The following is a 17,873-nucleotide window of genomic DNA, read 5'->3' on the forward strand; positions in this document are numbered from 1 at the left end:
ACAGGTTCCCACCCTCACTTTAGAATTAATTTGATGGACTGTTAAATTCTGATAACAGAAACTACAGTAAAGTCAAAGTAACTGTCGATCCTTAACTTTAATTTCTAATCTGATTTTTATAAAGGGGGGGGGGTGCATTGTCTCTTCTCTCCAGATACCCATACTCAGGCTATTCCTCCAAGGAGAACATAGTAGACATTACTCACATTGACTGCATTTATACAGCTTTCTAGATACAAAGATCCTGATGACTTTTTCTTAAACCACCCCAGGAAGGTGATGCCAGAGCTGAGTGTGCCACTCCAGGACCTCGTGCTTTAATACTACTTCCTCAGTCAAGGCTGCAATCTTTCACAGCTTTTTGAGCAAAACTTCTCTGCCCTGAGAACTGGCAAAAGACTGTCAAGAAGTGGCTATTATCCTCGCTTACCTTAATGGTCCAGCAAACGAAAACCACACTAGCCTCAGCGATGAGGAGAAAGTATATAGAAAGATTAGAGACAAGTCTGGAGTCAGATGCCTGACTCAAAGCTCTGCATGATCTTCAGGTAGATCACAACTTCACTAGGTAGAGAGATCTTGAGGATTAAATGAGATGATATAGGAATGTTCTTCCTCCGGTACTGCTCGATAGTTGGGAGAATATAATTCCAGTCCCAAAGAATAGGACAGCCGGAAAGGGGTTGATAAGTGCAACACATTTTTTTTTTTCCGAATAGAGAAACTGAGTCCCAGGGTGGACTGGTGCCCTCCTACCCTTTCCTATCCCACACACTCACTTATGGACACTCGCAGGGCATCCTCCTACACAAGTCAGTGTGTCCCAGTTCCTGCAGCGCCCAGCTGCTAAGATTGAGTTCTCAATAGTTTTTTTTCGAAATTGAATCTGAAATATGGTAATAATTGCTACCATTTATATAACTCTTTACAAAGCAACGACTGGCTAGATCAAAATCAGCTACCCTCTGATTTTGAAGAACACAACTTCGTCCTTTCTCATCCTGCACGTCTGGGCTAGTTTCAGCTTGTAAGTAACAGGGGAAGTGAACTTCACTTCGAAGTTCATCTACAAAGGAAGACAGTCGCCCACACATTCCTCTCCTCACCCTAACCGAGCTCAAAAAACGCACAAAGTGGAAACTCGGGAGATTCAGCGTGGATTAAGACCCTGGGGACGGGACTCGAACCCCCCAACACCCAGCAGAAGTTCCCCACTACGACTCACCGCGTGAGCCCACCTAGAGCCAAACACTCACAGCAGCTGCATCCAAGCACAGTGGCGCTAACCAAGCACATACAAACTCCACCCTCAGCCAATCAAAACACCCCGCCTTCGCCGCCGGACCAATGAAGAGCAGCGGATGTGGCCGTCCACACGTAGCCTCAATGCTTGCTGGGAGTTGTAGTTTAAAACGAGGAGCGGGACACTCCGAGTCCAGGTTCCCCTCCTCCCGCCCCCACCGGGTGATCCCGCCCCGTCAGCTCCCCCAGCCAATCAGCAGCACTAGTCTGCTCAGCCGCTCTCCATCTCTCTCTGCCGGTTCCCCCCCCACAGGTGCCCGCGGCGACCTAGGCCGCGGCCAGATGTGGGGCGGGAGGACCGGCGCCTTGCTCCGGGTGTGCGGGCTGTGGCCGGCAGGGGCCCTCGGAAGGAGACCGCGGAGCTGCGATGCTGCGTCTCTGGCGGGAAGCGGTTCCTCCCAGTGTTGGAACTGCGGCGGCCCCGGGGGCCCCACGCGGGGGGACGGGTTCTTCTGCCCACAGTGCCGCGCGCTGCAGCCGCCTGACCCCACTCGAGACTACTTCAGCCTCATGGACTGGTACGGGAGGCGGTTTCGGGAAACGCGCGAACGAGAGAGGCGTGGGGCTGGCTTGCGAGGGGCCAGGGCCGAGAGTGCCGGGGAGGAGAGGGCGGGACCGGTTAGCCTGGTGGGCGGAGCCGTAGAAAAGGGGGGTGGGGCCCGGGAGCGCCGAGGGTGGGATTGCGGCCGGTGCCAGAGGAAATTGAGGGGTGGGACTGAGCTTGGGGCCTCAGGAATGGAGACCCGAATGGCGGGAGAGGAGGGGGGGGAGGCTTCGGTGGAGGGAGACCTGGGGGGGGTGCCTGATGGAAGCGACCTGGAGGGGCTGGAGAAAGACTTGAGCGACAGGGCCAGAATGGTTAAAGTTGGGTTGAGACGTCTAAGAAAGGGGTACTAAGGTGTTATCGAGAGAAGGGAGTAGGGGGGCACCCGGGTGGCTCAGCGGTTGAGCATCTGCCTTTGGCTCAGGGCGTGATCCTGGGGTCCTGGGATCGAGTCCTACATCGGGCTCCCTGCAGGGAGCCTGCATCTCCCTCTGACTGTGTGTCTGCCCCTCTGTGTGTGTGTGTGTGTGTGTGTGTATGTGTGTCTCATGAACAAATAAATAAAACCTTTAAAAAATAATAATAAGGGAGTAAAGGAGCCTCCAGGATTGTGGACAGGCGGAGATGGGAGAGGAGTGCGCCTGGGGAGGACTTCGAAGCTCCCAGCCAGCCGCTTTCCCCCATTCATGTTTTCCATCTGGTTGTTCTTGAGTTACTTCCTTTTATAATAAATCTAGTAAGAAAAACAAACAAAATAGGGTGTGAAAGCATCCGAAAACTTAATATTGTCGGCTGAGTCTAAGGGAGAAGTGAGACCCAGAGGGAGAGAGGCTGAGAAGTGGCTGTTTTTCCTGTTACCCTCTGAAGGTCGAGGAGCTTAGAGAAGTGATGAAGTTTGAGCAGACCTAAGCTGTTAGGCCAGGGCAGGCTCCAGGAATGTAAAATGAAAGACAAAGAAGAAAGGACCTGGGCCTTGGAAAGATAGGGTGGGATTCAGGAATGGCCCTTCACCTTAACTCTGGTATCTGCCCCTACCAGTCACTGCACACTACAGTGACACTATGCTTTAAGTTCTGCAAGCATACCAAATTCGTTCACACCTCAGGGCCTTTGCATATTCCCTCTGCCTCTAGATGACTTTTTCCTCTTTATTTCTCATCATCATTCAGGTCTCAGCTCAAATGTCATCTGTTTGTCCTCCCCATCTACCACTTTCTCTGACCCTATTCTCTTTTCCCTCACAGCACTTTTTGAAGTTATCTCTCTTTACATGTTTATTGTATTTTCCCCGGTGAGAATAGGAACCAGGCCCATAGTATACAAATCTGTAAGTATTTGTTGCATGGATTTTATCTCCCAATTTCCTTACAGTAACCGTGCCTTCAGAGTTGACACAGCAAAGCTCCAGACTCGGTACCAGCAACTACAGCGTCTTGTCCACCCTGATTTCTTCAGCCAGAGATCCCAGGTAGCCTGTTGGCCACCCCTTAATCATACCCAAACACTAGTGTACACAAGGTGGGTGGCAGTGGCCTTGTGGTGATGTGATTATCAGAGACAGAGCTAACAACCAGCTCCACCCTGGGGCAGCCTGACCCCAGTTAGCCATGCCCTAAACCTGCCTTGCACTCACAGCTTTTACCTGACTTCCCAGAAGAATCAAAACCCATCAGTTGAAAATAAAGACAGCTCATCCCACACCAGTTCTACTTGGGAGACTTCCTTAGTTGTCTGCCTGTCAGTATTTTATGAAACAGTATGTGAATTTAATATGGCCGATTTAGATGGTAATGAGATTATCTTCATCTCTACTAACAGACTGAAAAGGACTTCTCAGAGAAGCATTCAACCTTGGTGAATGATGCCTATAAGACCCTTCTGGCTCCCCTGAGCAGGGGACTATATCTTGTAAGGTGATTTCCCAACCCTTCTGTGTGTGACTCCATGGTATCCATTGTGCTGTGGGACAGCTGCTCCCCTTTATTCAGCAGAAGAGTGCTTGAGACCTGATCTAGTTTAGGGACCCAAAGATAATTAGCCTCAAAAATACTACATGTGAATAGTTTTCTCTGAGTATTTGTAAATCTTACTTGCCAACTGCATTTTTTTTTTTTTACCATTTTTTATAAATTCCAAAGATTGTATAGCAGTAGCATTTAGGGAAGAGTAATTTTGGGGTTTTTAAGGAGGGAGGAAAGAGTTTAGCTCCTTAGAATTTTAGGATTTTATAGAGCCTTTACAAATATCTAGTTGAGTCTCCCAAGTGGAGGATCAGCCCCCCAGGATCACACAGTTTCAGGTAGCAGAGAGGAATTCCATCTCAGCACTCTCTCAGTCTAACTTTCCCATACCCTTTGTTCACTCTTTCACTATATTTTGAAAGTTTTGTGAGGTTTTTTTATGAATGATATTCTGTTCTGTGAGTAGGATTTATGACTCTGGCCACAATCTTTTCAACCAATCTTACTTTTCTCTGCTTTATATCCCAATAGCTAAAGCTCCATGGAGTAGAGATTCCTGAAGGGACAGATTATAAAATGGACAGGCAGTTCCTCATGGAAATAATGGAAATCAATGAAAAACTTGCAGAAGCTCAAAGTGAAGCTGCCATGAAAGAGATTGAATCTATTGTCAGAGGTAAAAGATAAAATACCACTGAATGCATTTTATTGCTGTTACAAGTACATGTTCAAGGTTGGGTGAAAAATTAATACAAAGACTACATATTGGTCATCATAATGATTCAGGGAGTATTTTTTTTTCTTGATTCTACTGAAACGAATTTTATCTGGAGGTTAGACTCACAACACCCCTTTCTGGAAGGCAGCCTTAAACCAAGAACATAATATTTTACAGATTGCAATCTTCCTTCCTACCCATGACATCATTTAGATGTTATTATTGTCTCTGATAAGAATAAATAGGCCATAGAAGTTCATGAAAATGCCCAAGGTCATATTGCAGAGCAAAGATGGAAAAACTGACTTCTGATTACATATTGCCTTGCTTTCCACTTTATTTAATACTGTATCAGTCAGAGTTATCTAGAGAAAGAGAACCAATAGTATATATGTATATATGGAGATAGAGAAATCTGTTTTAAGGAAGTGGCTCATAGAATTGTGAGGCCTAACAACTCCAAAATATGTAGGGTAGACCAGCAGGCTGGAAAGTCAAGCAGGACTTCTATGCCCACATTATCAAAGCTAATCTTGACCTAAAGTCAACTGGTTGTAAATGTCAATCACATATACAAAATACCTTCATGCTAGTGTTTGACCAAACAACAGGCACCATAGCCCAACCAACGTGACACATAAAATTAACCATGCCATGTAGAAAAAGTTCCAAGTTCTCTCTCCAATTGTATGTACGTATGTACTTTCACAAATATTTGTGGCATGCCTACTGTGTATCAAGCATTGCGTAAGACACAGTAAACAAGAAAGACATGGCCCATGTCTTCATGGAGTTTATATAGTTCAACTCAATGTGTCCAAAATGGAATTCATGAGCCTCTCCCATCCCTCCTAAAAAAATAACCTATTCCTCTGCCAATGTTCTCTAAATGCACAAGTCCAAAACACTGTGGAGGCATTCTTAATAATTTATCCTCCCTTACCCCATAAACAGTCCTCCCCAAATCTTGAAACGCTGACCTTCTAAATGTGTCCCAAATCTGTTTCCACTGCCAGCACCCTGTTCCCAGCTGCCATTCTTTCTTACCTGGACAGCTGCAATAGCTCCAGACTGATCTAGCTGTGCCTTCAATCTAATACATTCCTACACTATTTAATCAATTCCTACACTATCAATCTAATCTAACATATTCCTACACTATCACTTATGTGATGTTTTGAAACCTAAATCTAATCATATTACCATTGCTCTTGCTTTAAAACTTTAAGTGGTTTCCCACTACTCTTGGGTTAAAGACCAAAGTCATTAGTATGGCTTACAAGGCCCTATATGATCTGACCTCTGCTTCTTCCCATTTGCCCCTCCACTGTCCCACACAAGCTATTTTTAGTTCTTCATCTGTACCAAGAACCTTTCTACCGCAGGGCCTTTACACATGCTGTTCTTCTGCTTAAAACCCTCTTCTCTTCCTCTTCCAGATCTGGGAGCAATCATCACTTCCTCAGAGAATCCTCAGAGAACCTCTTTATCTGTACCTTTTGGCAGTGTGTAGCTTTCCCTTATAGGACTAATCACAGTTATAACCTTTACTGTTCTCCATGAGATTATTGACCAATATCAGCCACCCTCCTTCCTTAGACTGGAAGTTCTGCAGAGGCAGTAATTGTGTCTGCTTTTTGGTCCCACTCATATTCTCAGCCCATAGAATAGGACATGGTGTATAACAGGGGCTCAATAAATATTAATTGAGTGAATAAGTAATGAACAAAGAAGCTAAAATCAGTAAAGTGGGAGTGGGAGTCTATCAGCTAGGTATGTATCAACAGCCTTAGGGCTAGTTGGTGTTGGAAGAAGACCTCAGGGCTTACAGTCAGAAACTCCATCTGCACAGCTTTGGAAGGCAGAGGAATATGATGCTCTGCTGTAAGGGGGTCATGGGTACGGTGTCAGCACTGCCTTTACATGTGACCTTGAGCAAGTGACTTCACCTCCTCTGAGCTTCAGTTTCCTCATCTGTCAAATAGATTTAACATTAGTACTGCGTGTTGCAAGGACTACATTAAATAAGGCAAAACAAATAACACAGTGCTTAATCCATAGCAGGTGCTCAGTCACCGGCAGGGGTTATCCTAGCCCTATAGTGAATGTCTGGTTTTGAACAGGTCACTGAGCTTCATTTAGATTAATTTCTAAGTTTCCTCCCCAAAGTAAGCAAATATTCAAGGGCATAGAGCTAGTTAGATCTGGGGCGGAATTTTAGAGCCTCTAGACTCCTAGTCCAGTGCTTTTTTGTTAACACGTTGCTAGTTTCCCACCACTCTCCAGGAGTCTAGAGACTTGGGGTCTGCTCCCAACTCCTCCACTCAACCAACCATATGACTAGGGCCATCTCCCAATACTTGCAACTGTTTACAATGGGGATATAACGTATTTGAAAGTGCTTTGAGGGGATCCCTGGGTGGCGCAGCGGTTTGGCGCCTGCCTTTGGCCCAGGGCGCGATCCTGGAGACCCGGGATCGAATCCCACATCGGGCTCCCGGTGCATGGAGCCCGCTTCTCCCTCTGCCTGTGTCTCTGCCTCTCTCTCTCTCTGTGACTATCATAAATAAATAAAAATTAAAAAAAAAAGAAAAAAAAATGAAAGTGCTTTGAAAGCAGGCACCATATAAGTGATTGATACCCTTTATATGTGGAAAACACATGGTAAAATTCTTCATTTCCTAATGAGGAAACAGCAGAAACATGAGGTAGCTGCTCCCTTTACCTTATCTGGCATTCTCTCTTATGGTACAATATGATCTAAATGTTCCATTTTCCTGGGAGGCTGTATAATTTGCAGATGGTTGCTTGAAACACTTTAATGCCCTGCCCATTTTTCTCCTACCTGAAATCTAGAAGATTTCAGACTGCTTGGTGGAGACAAAGCATTTCCTTGTCCTTTTTTTTTTTTTTTTTTTTTTTTTTTTTATGATTTGTAAGCCATCTTACAAGCCTTAGTCTTTGTCCCTCAGACCTTTCAGAGGTAGAAAAACAGAATGTGAGTAGTGTCAGCTGCACTAAACAGGAGTTGCCAGGGTGCCTGGGTGGCTCAGTCGGTTGAGTGGCTGACTCTTGGTTTTAGCTCAGGTCACGATCTCAGGGTTGTGGGATTGAGCCTCCAGTTGGACTCTGTGCTCAGTGGGGAGTCTGCTGAGATTCTCTATCTCTCCCTCCTCCCTCTCTCTTTCCGTCCCTCTGCCCCTCCCTCGCATGCACATGTGCATTCTCTCCCTCCCTCCCCTCCTCATAAAAATAAATAAATCTTAAAACACAGGACCTACCATCATGGGACATGTGGACACAAGGCTTATGAGTCTTATCCTGGAATCTAAGTTCCATGTTATGTTGTGTTGAAACCAGCTACACAGTGTTATCTTTACATCGTTAGTCTATATAAATAGAAAAATTAAGATAGTAATTTTCTCTTTCAGCTAAACAGAAAGAAATGACTGACTATGTGAGCAGAGCTTTTGAACAAGGTACTTTCTTCATTCCTTGACTTTCTTAAATATGGAAAGAAACTGTAAGCACTGAGGTATAACTATCTATTCAGTTAAGACCTATTATATACCCATCCTATGATAGGTACATGGGGAGCTCTAAAATATAGACAAGTCGACATTTATCCCTTTGAGGATTTACAGCCTTGCGGGAGAAATAAACTGTATGCCCCAAACAGTAATGTGCCAGCAAAAGAGTATATGAAAGTGCTTCTATTCTCCTTTTAGCAAGTAGGAGAAGTTAAGGTAAGGAATGTAGGCTGATCCTGAGGGCAAGGCTGCACAGTCGACATTTGGCAAAGCCTACCCCTTCTGCAAAGCCCAGGAGAAGCCCATGGCAGAGTTATGCCCAAATTACAAAAATGGAATATTCATCCTCGTCCCCATTGCTCCTGGCTTTCAGGGCCAAGAGATTGAGTCTATTTCTGGCTATTTTGAAGTAAGACCAGTTTTTCTTTCCGTCCCAGACTTGTGCCACCCCTTAAATGAGAGAATAATGGCCCTTTGGCTGAGGGATCATTTGATTGCAGGAAGCAGAAAGGCCACTCAAGCTAGCCCAGATAAAAAAGTTTATTATAAGAAATTAGGACTATATCCCCAAATCCAAAGAGGAAGTCGCTGTGATGATTATAGTATACAGGTGCTCTTCTGGGGCAAAGCCTAGGAACCAGAAACCATTCTGGAACCAAAGCTGTGGTCCTAGACTCAATGCCTCTGGCAGTTTCATTCCAACTTCTCTCTATAAACCAGTTCGACCCACTTCCTCATTAGTTTACAGTGCTCCAAAGCAGTCACCCCCACTGGATGACTCCTTAGTTCTCCTAGGTCTATTACCTTATGAGAACAAAGACTTTGACCATCTGACTATAGTCCCCTAGACACAACTCTAGATTCCTGAGAGGGGCTATTTGATTGGCCCAGGTTGAGCCAGATGTCCACTCTAGTCCCATCAGCTAATGCTGAGAGGATAGGCTTACAAAGTGTGCCATCTAGTTTGCAGGACTGTAGAAGTCCATTCTGAGACACAGGCAGAGTGAGGGTCTCTAAAAAGATGTCAGGCAAATACAGATTAGCAGCCTGATATTTCTGCCTGAAATCCATGAACCCAACCCACTGGCTATTCAGGTGTTCCAGCAGGGCTCACTCCCATCTCCTTTTGTACTTTTATAGATTTTGTAGATTTTTTTAAAAAATTTTTTGTAGATTTTAAGAATATATTTAGGTACAATTTAAGGAATACAAATAGAAGAAATACCCACCCAACTTAAATAGAACATGCAAAGAAGATATACAAATAAGCACATGGAAAAATGTGCAACATCACTGATCATTAGGCAAATGAAATTCAAAACCACAACAACATACGGCCTCATACCCATTAGGATACTAGTATTAGAAAATCCAGAAAAATTGGGACACCTGGGTGGCTCAGCTGTTGAGCATCTGCCTTTAGCTTAGGGCATGATCCTGAAGTCATGGGATCGAGTCCCACATCAGGCTCCCTGCGTGAAATCTGCTTCTCCCTCTTTCTATGTCTCTGCCTCTCTCTGTCTCTCAAGAATAAATAAATAAAATCTTTAAAAAGAAAAAAAGAAAACCCAGAAAAATAACAGGTTGGCAAGGGTCTGGGGAACTTAAAATTTTTGCTCACTGTTGGCAGGGCTGTAAAATACTTCAGCCACTACAGAAAATATTATGATATTTCCTCAAGAAATTATAAAGTTTTTTTTTATTTATTTATGATAGTCACAGAGAAAGAGAGAGAGAGGCAGAGACATAGGCAGAGAGAGAAGCAGGCTCCATGCACCGGGAGCCCGATGTGGGACTTGATCCCAGGTCTCCAGGATCGCGCCCTGGGCCAAAGGCAGGCGCCAAACCGCTATGCCACCCAGGGATCCCTTCCTCAAGAAATTAAAAATAGGGTCACCATACGATAGAAGCAGTTTCACTTCTAAGGATATACGTGAAGAATTGACAGCAGGGACTCAGAGAGATACTTGCACATTGTCAAAAATAAAGCCAGATACTAAACTGGTAAGGATAGATTTTAATTAGTTAATAACTACTGAAATAGGGAACAGTCCAGGGTGAACTGAACTCCCAATTTGTACAGAGGTACCTGGGCGTTTTAAAAGAGAATGAGGGGGATGGGGGTGCATGAGTGGTTCAGCCAGTTGAACATCTGCCTTCAGCTCAGGTCATGATCGCAGGGTCCCAGGACCAGACCCTCATGGGGCTCCCTGCTCCAAGAGGAGCCTACTTCTCCCTCTCCTTCTGCCTGCCACTCCCCCTGCATGTGCTCTCTCTCTTCCTCTGTCAAATGAACAAATCTTTTTTAAATAAAACAATAAAGAGAGAATGAGGGAATAGGGTGGTAGATGAGCATGGTCTCAGTAGTCTGGGAAATGACAAAAAAAAGGAAGGTGGTGGGGGTTGGTCCATGTGAAACCCATCTGGGTTTGTTAACTAGGGCTTATCAAAAGTTAGGCTCCTACCTTCCCCCAGATACTGAGAGACAAGGGCCCTACCTTCTGGTGTTGGCTACAAAAAAACAGTAAGAAAAAGATAGGAAGAAGAGACATTTTTCTTTCCCCTGAACAATGTAGGTCCGTTTCTCATTTGATTGCCCTTTGTTTATTAAGGACTGGCTGAACCATCTGTTGAGACTTGGTAAAAGAGGATATTTGCTGGATGACTTGAGCAATCAGGCATTTAATGAGGAGCATCTCTATGGAAACAAAGAGAAAACAAAGGCTAATGGTGGGAGCAGACTATAAACCCAGTTTCTGAGTCCAGAGGGTGGGCAGTCACTTGAGAAGATACTGAACTCAAGCATCTTTACACAGTGGTATGAGGACAGCAGTGGCAATCTGATAGATTTCTCGTTTTATAGTTTGAATGTTGGTAATGACGGCGTAGACTTCCATGTCACAGCCATAGCTGCCCCATGAGCAGAGCATGGAAGGCAAAGGAGTTGTGGTGGACCTTCTGGGTAGCCCACGTGGCAGCAAGTCCAGGCACAAAAGTCGCCCACTCGTAACTTGTAGTGATGAGTTCTTTGATATTTATATCAAGTCGTCTGGTCTTATCATACAGGGCATTTTCAGATACCAGAGGGAAGGGTGACCACAATAAAACCTGATTCCCAGAAAGGTCAGGTTTTAGTTCTCACTGATGGCAAGTCAGGAGGGAAGGAGAAAAATAGGAAACAGCATTTTGGGGAGTAGTAGCCGGATATTGAAGGAAACTAGGAGAATTAAAAATTTGCTAAGAGCTAAAAAGAAAAAGAATTTGCTAAGGGCTGACAAAATGTGTAAGATGGCAGGATCCAGTTCAGTTTACAGGAAGATAAAATCTCAGGACTAGATTCTGGTGTATAGACTTTTCCACTGTCATAAAATTTCTATATACAGTCACCCCCCTTTGTAATCAAAGGTTATCAAGGTAGGAATAGTTTTGTTTACAAAATAATTTTAGTTGCATTAAAGTTGGCCTAATTGTTTACATAAATGCATCGAGAATGGTAGTCAGCCATACAAACCCTTGTTAAGTTTTCTTTATGGAAGGTTTTTTTTTTTTTTAAGATTTTATTTATTTTTTCATGAGAGACACAAAGAGAGAGAGGCAAAGACACAGGCAGAGGGAGAAGCAGACTCCATCCATGCAGGGAGCCGGATGTGGGACTCGATCCTGGGACTCCAGGATCATGCCCTGGGCCAAAGGCAGGCTCCAAACCACTAAGCCACCCAGGGATCCCCTTATGGAAGTTTTTATAAAGAATCTCAGATTGGACTTTAAAAGGCCCTCAATGAGGGGCGCCTGGGTGGCTCAGTCAGTTAAACACCTCACTCTTGATCTCAGCTCAGGTCTTGATCCCAGGGTCATGAGTTCAAGCCCTGCATAGAGCATGAAGCCCAATTAAAAAAAAAAAAAAAAAAAAAGCTTCTCAATGCTAGGAAGTCAAACCAAGAATTTGCCATCAGATATGACCTGCACTACCTATAGATTTGGACCTCTTCTCAAGGTGCCCCAAAACATCCTAAATATCTTGGGCCTGCAAGGGAATGATGTTCTTTAATCACCTGTAAGGATGGGAAGTCTATAAGCCAGGTGGCAACCCGGTTTTTTCCAAGAGGGCTTTGTAAGTTTTGGCACCATAAAGTTGACCTAACTTCCTTAAAATTGTCTGTTCTGTCTGATTTTATGCATCATTTTTGTCATATAACCAATATTTTAACTTATGTCTTATCGATTTTTGCTAAGCATATGCAAATAGCTATATTGCCTTGAAAATAAGAACATTTGGGGTGCCTGGGTGGCTCAATCGGTTAAGCATCTACCTTAACCTCAGGTCATGATCCCAGGGTCCTGGGATCCAAGTGGGGCTCCCTGCTCAACTGGGAGCCTGCTTCTCCCTCTCCCCACTGCTGTATGTGCTCTCTCTCCCTCTCTCTCTAATAAGTAAGTAAATAAAATCTTTTTTTAAAAAAGAATATTCAATAATAGTTTCAGAGTTTTTTGGAGAATCAGGCAGGGAGAAAAGATAAATGTTTCCATTTTGTTTACAAAAGTAAAACTTATTTCTTAAGTTCCACATATTAGTGAAATTATATGGTATTTATCTTTCTCTGACTGACTTATTTCACTTAGCATTATACTCTCTAGCTCCACCCACATCATTGCAAATGGCAATATTTCATTCTTTTTTACAGTAAATATTCCAGTGTATATGTATATATAGAGAGGATCACAACCCAAGCCGAAGGCAGATGAGAAGATATATATATCTTCTCTATCTATTCATCAGTGGGTGGACATTTGGACTGTTTCCATAATTTGCTATTGTAGATAATGCTGCTGTAAACATTGGGGTGCATGTATCCCTTCAAATTATTTTTGTATTCTTTGGGCAAATACCTAGTAGTGCAATTCCTAGATTATAAGGTAGTTCTATTTTTAACTTTTTGAGGAACCTCCATATGTTTTCCAGAGTGGCTGTACCAGTTTGCGTTTAAGAAACAAAACAAACATGGGGCACCTGGGTGTCTCAGTTGGTTAAGCGTCTCACTTTGGCATAGGTCATGATATTAGGATCCTGGAATCGAGCTCCTCCCTCCCTCCACCCCATCAGACTCCCTGCTGAGTGGGGACTCTGCTTCTTCCTCTTCTTCTATCCCTCCCCCTGTTCATGCTCTCTCTCTCTCTCCAATAAATAAAATCTAAAAAATAAAAAATAAAATAAAAAAAGCAAGGGCACCTGGGTGCTGCAGTTGGTTAAGCCTCCAACTCTTGGTTTCATCCCACATCATGATCTCAGTGTCATGAGATAAGAGTCCCCTTGGGCTCCATATTCAGCCTGGACTTTGCTTGGGATTCTCTCTCCCTCTCCTTCCGCCCCTCTCACTTTTGCTCTCTCTCAGTCTCTCTCTTAAATAAATACATAAATCTTAAAAAAGGGGGGGGGGATAAAGAAACAAAACAATCATGGGGGGGAGGCAAACCAAGAAACAGACTTTTAACAATAGAGAACAAACTGATGGTTAACCAGCCAGGAGGTAAGTAGGGGGATGGGTTAAACAGGTGATGGGGATTTAAGGAGTGCATTGTGATGAGCATCGGGTGTTGTATGGAAGTGTTGAATCACTAGATCATACACCTGAAACTAATATTACACTGTTACCTGGAATTTCAATTAAAATAAATACATACAGGGGATCCCTGGGTGGCGCAGCGGTTTGGCGCCTGCCTTTGGCCCAGGGCGCGATCCTGGAGACCTGGGATCGAATCCCACGTCGGGCTCCCGGTGCATGGAGCCTGCTTCTCCCTCTGCCTGTGTCTCTGCCTCTCTCTCTCACTGTGTGCCTATCATAAATAAAGAAAAAAAAATAAAATAAATATATACATACTTTTTTTTTTTTTTAAGTAAAACTTACTAGATTGTTGTGGCATGAACCCACTGGCTTTTTCATTCAAATTTTGGAAATCGTAACTTAGTTTATTGTTTTGATCTCAAGGTTATTTAAGCAATGCCCTCAGAAGCCTGTACCTGGTACGGTCCTTTTTCATGGGTCTCTAAGACAGTCCCTTTTTTTTAAGCACACATATTCTGGCATGTAGCTGGTTGCAGGAGCTTTTAGGAAAGCATCAGAGTAGAACAACAACTATCTGTGGATAGCAAAAGACATAAAATAACCACAATTAAAGATCTGATGAGGGACACCTGAGTGGCTCAGTGGCTGAATGTCTGCCTTTGGCTCAGGTCGTGATCCCGGGGGTCCCACATTGGGCTCCCTACATGGAGCCTGCTTCTCCCTCTGCCTGTGTCTCTGCCTCTCTCTGTGTTTCTCATGAATAAATAAATAAAACCTTTTTAAAAAAATAAAGATCTGATGAAAGTTATAAAAATAATTCAGTTGTCAAGGAAATTTGGTTGTTTCTGTGACAGAATATTTTAACATAATAACTAGACTAATAACATTATACCAGGCCATATTATAGTGAAGGCATTGATAAATTTCTAGGAATTTTATAAAATTTCTGAAATAATAACCTTTTACCCATACAAATATAACCTAGGGAAGATTAAATATCTCTTCTTTGACAGTGCTTCCCATGCAATGTAATCAAATAAACCTAATTAGTTTAACAGCTCTCTTTTAAGAAAGTAAGAGAACAAATCCTATGAGGTTTTCTAGAGATCCTCTCAGAAAATTCAAAGTTAGTTTGAAGTTAGGAAGTCTTTATTTAGAATTTGATTTTGGGAAGTTGTCCAAAATGTCAAATGCTTTAAGTATTTATTTAAATAGGATCATAGGTCATTGTGAAACAATAACTCAGTTATCCATTTAACCAATGTGGTGATAAAAAACTTCAAAGGCAAATACAGGAGGTAATGTGAAAAATGAAGAACCTTAGTTCTGAATAGTGAGAAGTCTTTATTCTCTTAAGTAATGAAAGATATGATAAAGACAACATGAAGCGCAGGAAATTATTTTGATAAGACATAGAATATATATGTCTAGGCAGATTACTCAAAAGGTAAAGAAAAATCTTTTACAGTCTTTTATTAAGACCAGATCAATAATCAAAAAAAACTTTGTCATTTTAACACAGAAAACCAAACTCTGGTTTTGTCAGTATACTATTGAGATCAAAGTTCATTTCAGGGGGCACCAGGGTGGCTCAGTGGTTGAGTGTCTGTCATCAGCTCTGGTTGTAATCCTGGGATCAAGTTCCATGTCAGGTGCCCTGCAGGGAGCCTGCTTTTCCCTCTGCCTATATTTCTGCCTCTCTCTGTGTCTCTCTCAATAAATAAATGGAATCTTTAAAAAAAAAAAAAAAAAGTTCATTTCAAGAGGCACCTGGCTGGCTCAGTCAGTGGAATGTATGACTCTTGATCCCAGGATTGTGAGATCATTGGGTATAGAGATTACTTAAAAAATAATAATATTAAAATATTTTTTAAAAATTAAAAAAATAGGGATGCCTGGATGCTTCTGGCTTCAGCTCAGGACCTGATCCCAGAGTTCTGGGATTGAGTCTCAATCAGGCTCCCTTCAGGGAGCATCCCTTCTCCCTCTGTCTTTGTCTCTGCCTCTCTCTCTGTATCTCTCGTGAATATATAAAATCTTTAAAAAATAAAAAAAAAATTTAAAAATTGAAATTAAAAAATAATCTTAGCCAGCTTTGACCTCACATAAAATTCCTTTCCACAAACCTACCACTCTCAATATCTATTCATGTTTGGTTCTATTCTTTCCCTCTTTCACATTTTACTTTAGGACAAAATACTCTTTTTTTTTTTTTTTTTTATCTTAACAGAAACATACTCTTCATTCTTTTTTTTTGTTTAAAATCTTATTTATTTGAGAGAGAGAGACAGAAATAGTGACAGTACAAGCAAGGAGAGAGAGAAACAGGCTCCCAACTGAGCAGAGAGCCTGACACAAGGCTTGATCCCAGAACCACAGGATCACGACCCAAGCCAAAGGCAGATGACCAACCAACTGAGCCACCTAACTTGTAGTCTTATTTTTTTATGTATTGATTATAAATTTTGACCATTAGTAACCTTTATTTTACAGAGAAAACTAGGAAGTAGACAATTGAAAACTATAATGCACCAGTATTCCGTAGTAGATAAGCAGATTTTATGAGTTTACCATCTACATAAGCTATAGAGGTATATGCTTCCTACAATACAAGTTTTTTAAGGTGACAAGAATATGTTTATTAAGAGACCCAAGATCCTTGATCTCTTGGACCATATAAAAATAAACAGCTAAAAGTGTATCAACTTAAACTTTTGCTTAATAGTGAATATTTCAACACTTTATCTTATTTAGAGATTATTTATATATTTAATGACTATCTATTATTTAACTTAGCTTACCATGACTCTAAGGTTTCAAGTTGCCAAAAATACTTTGGAAATTATTTTTAGGCAGCATATTATAAAACATAATTATTGTCATTATAAATAAAGCTTGTCAAAAAAATTTTTAAAAATAAAAAAAAGCTTGTCAGGATGATTTGAGTAATATCAAATAATAATAATAAATAATCTTAAACATCTAATATGTATAATATTAGGTTATTAGACTAGTAAGTCCAAGGACAATTAAAATGTATGTTTGCATTACAATTTAATGTTAACAACTCTGAAAACATACCTACTTTATTAAACCAACAAACCAAACTAGTCTTATTTACCGAAGATTTATACAAGTACGTGACAATGAAAAATATTTGAGTTGGTTCCTATATTTCTGGAAGTTTTAGGAAGACTTAATTTATGTGAGAACTTATTTCTCTCTAAGACAATCCGGATACAACTTTTTGAAAGGATTTTATAAATTAATTTGGTAATACCATTGGGAGATAGGGAAATATATATACAAATCAGACATACATCCATAAATGTACAGGCAGACACAAATACAGATTTCACAGCTTTCTTTTCTTTTCTTTTCTTTTTTTTAAGATTTTATTTATTTATCCATGAGAGGCACAGAGAGAGAGGCAGAGACACAGGCAGAGAGAGAAGTAGGCTCCATGCAGGGAGCCCAATGTGGGACTTGATCCCAGGCCTCCAGGATCACGCCCCAGGCCGAAGGCAGGCACTAAACCACTTAGCCATCCAGGGATCCCCAGATTTCAGTTTTCATTTTAAAACTTTATCTGTGGGACACCTGGATGGCTCAGCAGTTGAGCACCTGCCTTTGTCTCAGGGCATGATCACAGGGTTCTGGTATCCAGTCCTACATCGGGGTCCCTGCGGGGAGCCTGCTTCTCTCTCTGCCTGTGTCTCTGCCTCTCTCTGTGTCTCATAAATAAATAAATAAAATGTCTTAAAAATAATAAAATAAAAAATAAAACTTTATCTGTAAATCAGACTGGCTATGTTGGTCAATAGAGTTAGTTTTATTCTTGCTGGGAAGGAAGCCTCACCTTAATGTCTCTGTTTATTTCAGATGATTTGGAAAAAGCCAAGGAAATGTTAACAAAGATGAGATACTTTTCAAATGTAGAAGAAAAAATCAAGTTAAAGAAGATTCCCCTCTAATGATTACTAGTTTAAAAGTTTCAAAAATAAAGTTATTGTCTATTTCTTTTCTGGCTTCTGCTAATTGAGATTAGAGACGCTTTCACCGCTTCTACCATCCGAGAAGCATTAATGGATGGCGAAGTTTATCATGCCAGAGGAAACACAGTGTAGCCAGAGCTTGGGTGGTCAGTTCTTTGTGTGATACTTGATACAACATGCTCCCCATCCTGGCCGGTTAAAGGAAGTGGGGATGGGCCCAATCTGAGGCCCTGGAGAAGGCATTGTCAAACTTACTGCAAAG

The 17,873-nt window shown here is 42.0% G+C and overlaps 2 protein-coding genes across 8 annotated transcripts in view; one reads left to right on the plus strand and one right to left on the minus strand.

The window, feature by feature from the left end:
• Nucleotides 1-1,311, minus strand: part of CHEK2 (checkpoint kinase 2) — a 48,258-nt gene extending 46,947 nt beyond the window's left edge. Inside the window, exon 1 of one of the 3 annotated variants that reach the window (XM_025982091.2) lies at nt 1,226-1,311. The gene's annotated coding sequence lies outside the window, so the exon portion shown is untranslated. The remainder of the gene's footprint in view (nt 1-1,225) is intronic. The other 2 variants (XM_072723132.1, XM_025982092.2) reach the window with 2 other exon arrangements.
• Nucleotides 1,312-1,495: 184 nt separating this feature from the next.
• Nucleotides 1,496-17,636, plus strand: HSCB (HscB mitochondrial iron-sulfur cluster cochaperone). Of its 5 annotated transcripts, none has more exons than XR_003232655.2 (6): nt 1,496-1,820; nt 3,218-3,314; nt 3,665-3,759; nt 4,339-4,483; nt 7,957-8,004; nt 17,499-17,636. XR_003232655.2 is itself a non-coding variant. In XM_025982095.2 (6 exons), exons 1-6 carry the CDS (start codon nt 1,585-1,587, stop codon nt 17,588-17,590), a joined length of 708 nt encoding a protein of 235 aa, XP_025837880.1. In that variant the 5' UTR covers nt 1,511-1,584; the 3' UTR covers nt 17,591-17,636. The 5 variants fall into 5 exon arrangements, 4 of the variants coding, with proteins under 4 accessions (XP_025837882.1, XP_025837883.1, XP_025837880.1 ...); XM_025982095.2 differs by having other exon boundaries at nt 1,511-1,820; nt 3,665-3,754; XM_025982097.2 differs by lacking the exon at nt 7,957-8,004 and having other exon boundaries at nt 1,509-1,820; nt 3,665-3,754.
• The last annotated feature ends 237 nt before the right edge of the window (nt 17,637-17,873 follow it).

Source organism: Vulpes vulpes, chromosome 10 (genome assembly GCF_048418805.1).
Source record: "Vulpes vulpes isolate BD-2025 chromosome 10, VulVul3, whole genome shotgun sequence".
Classification (NCBI taxonomy): domain Eukaryota; kingdom Metazoa; phylum Chordata; class Mammalia; order Carnivora; family Canidae; genus Vulpes; species Vulpes vulpes.

Bases quoted from the DNA above. Each gene is read 5' to 3' on its own strand.
- HSCB (XM_025982095.2), top strand. From the start codon at position 1,585: ATGTGGGGCGGGAGGACCGGCGCCTTGCTCCGGGTGTGCGGGCTGTGG. The intron at 3,755-4,338 runs GTAAGGTGATTT...ATATCCCAATAG, and splicing joins TGAGCAGGGGACTATATCTT to CTAAAGCTCCATGGAGTAGA. The intron at 8,005-17,498 runs GTACTTTCTTCA...TGTTTATTTCAG, and splicing joins GAGCAGAGCTTTTGAACAAG to ATGATTTGGAAAAAGCCAAG.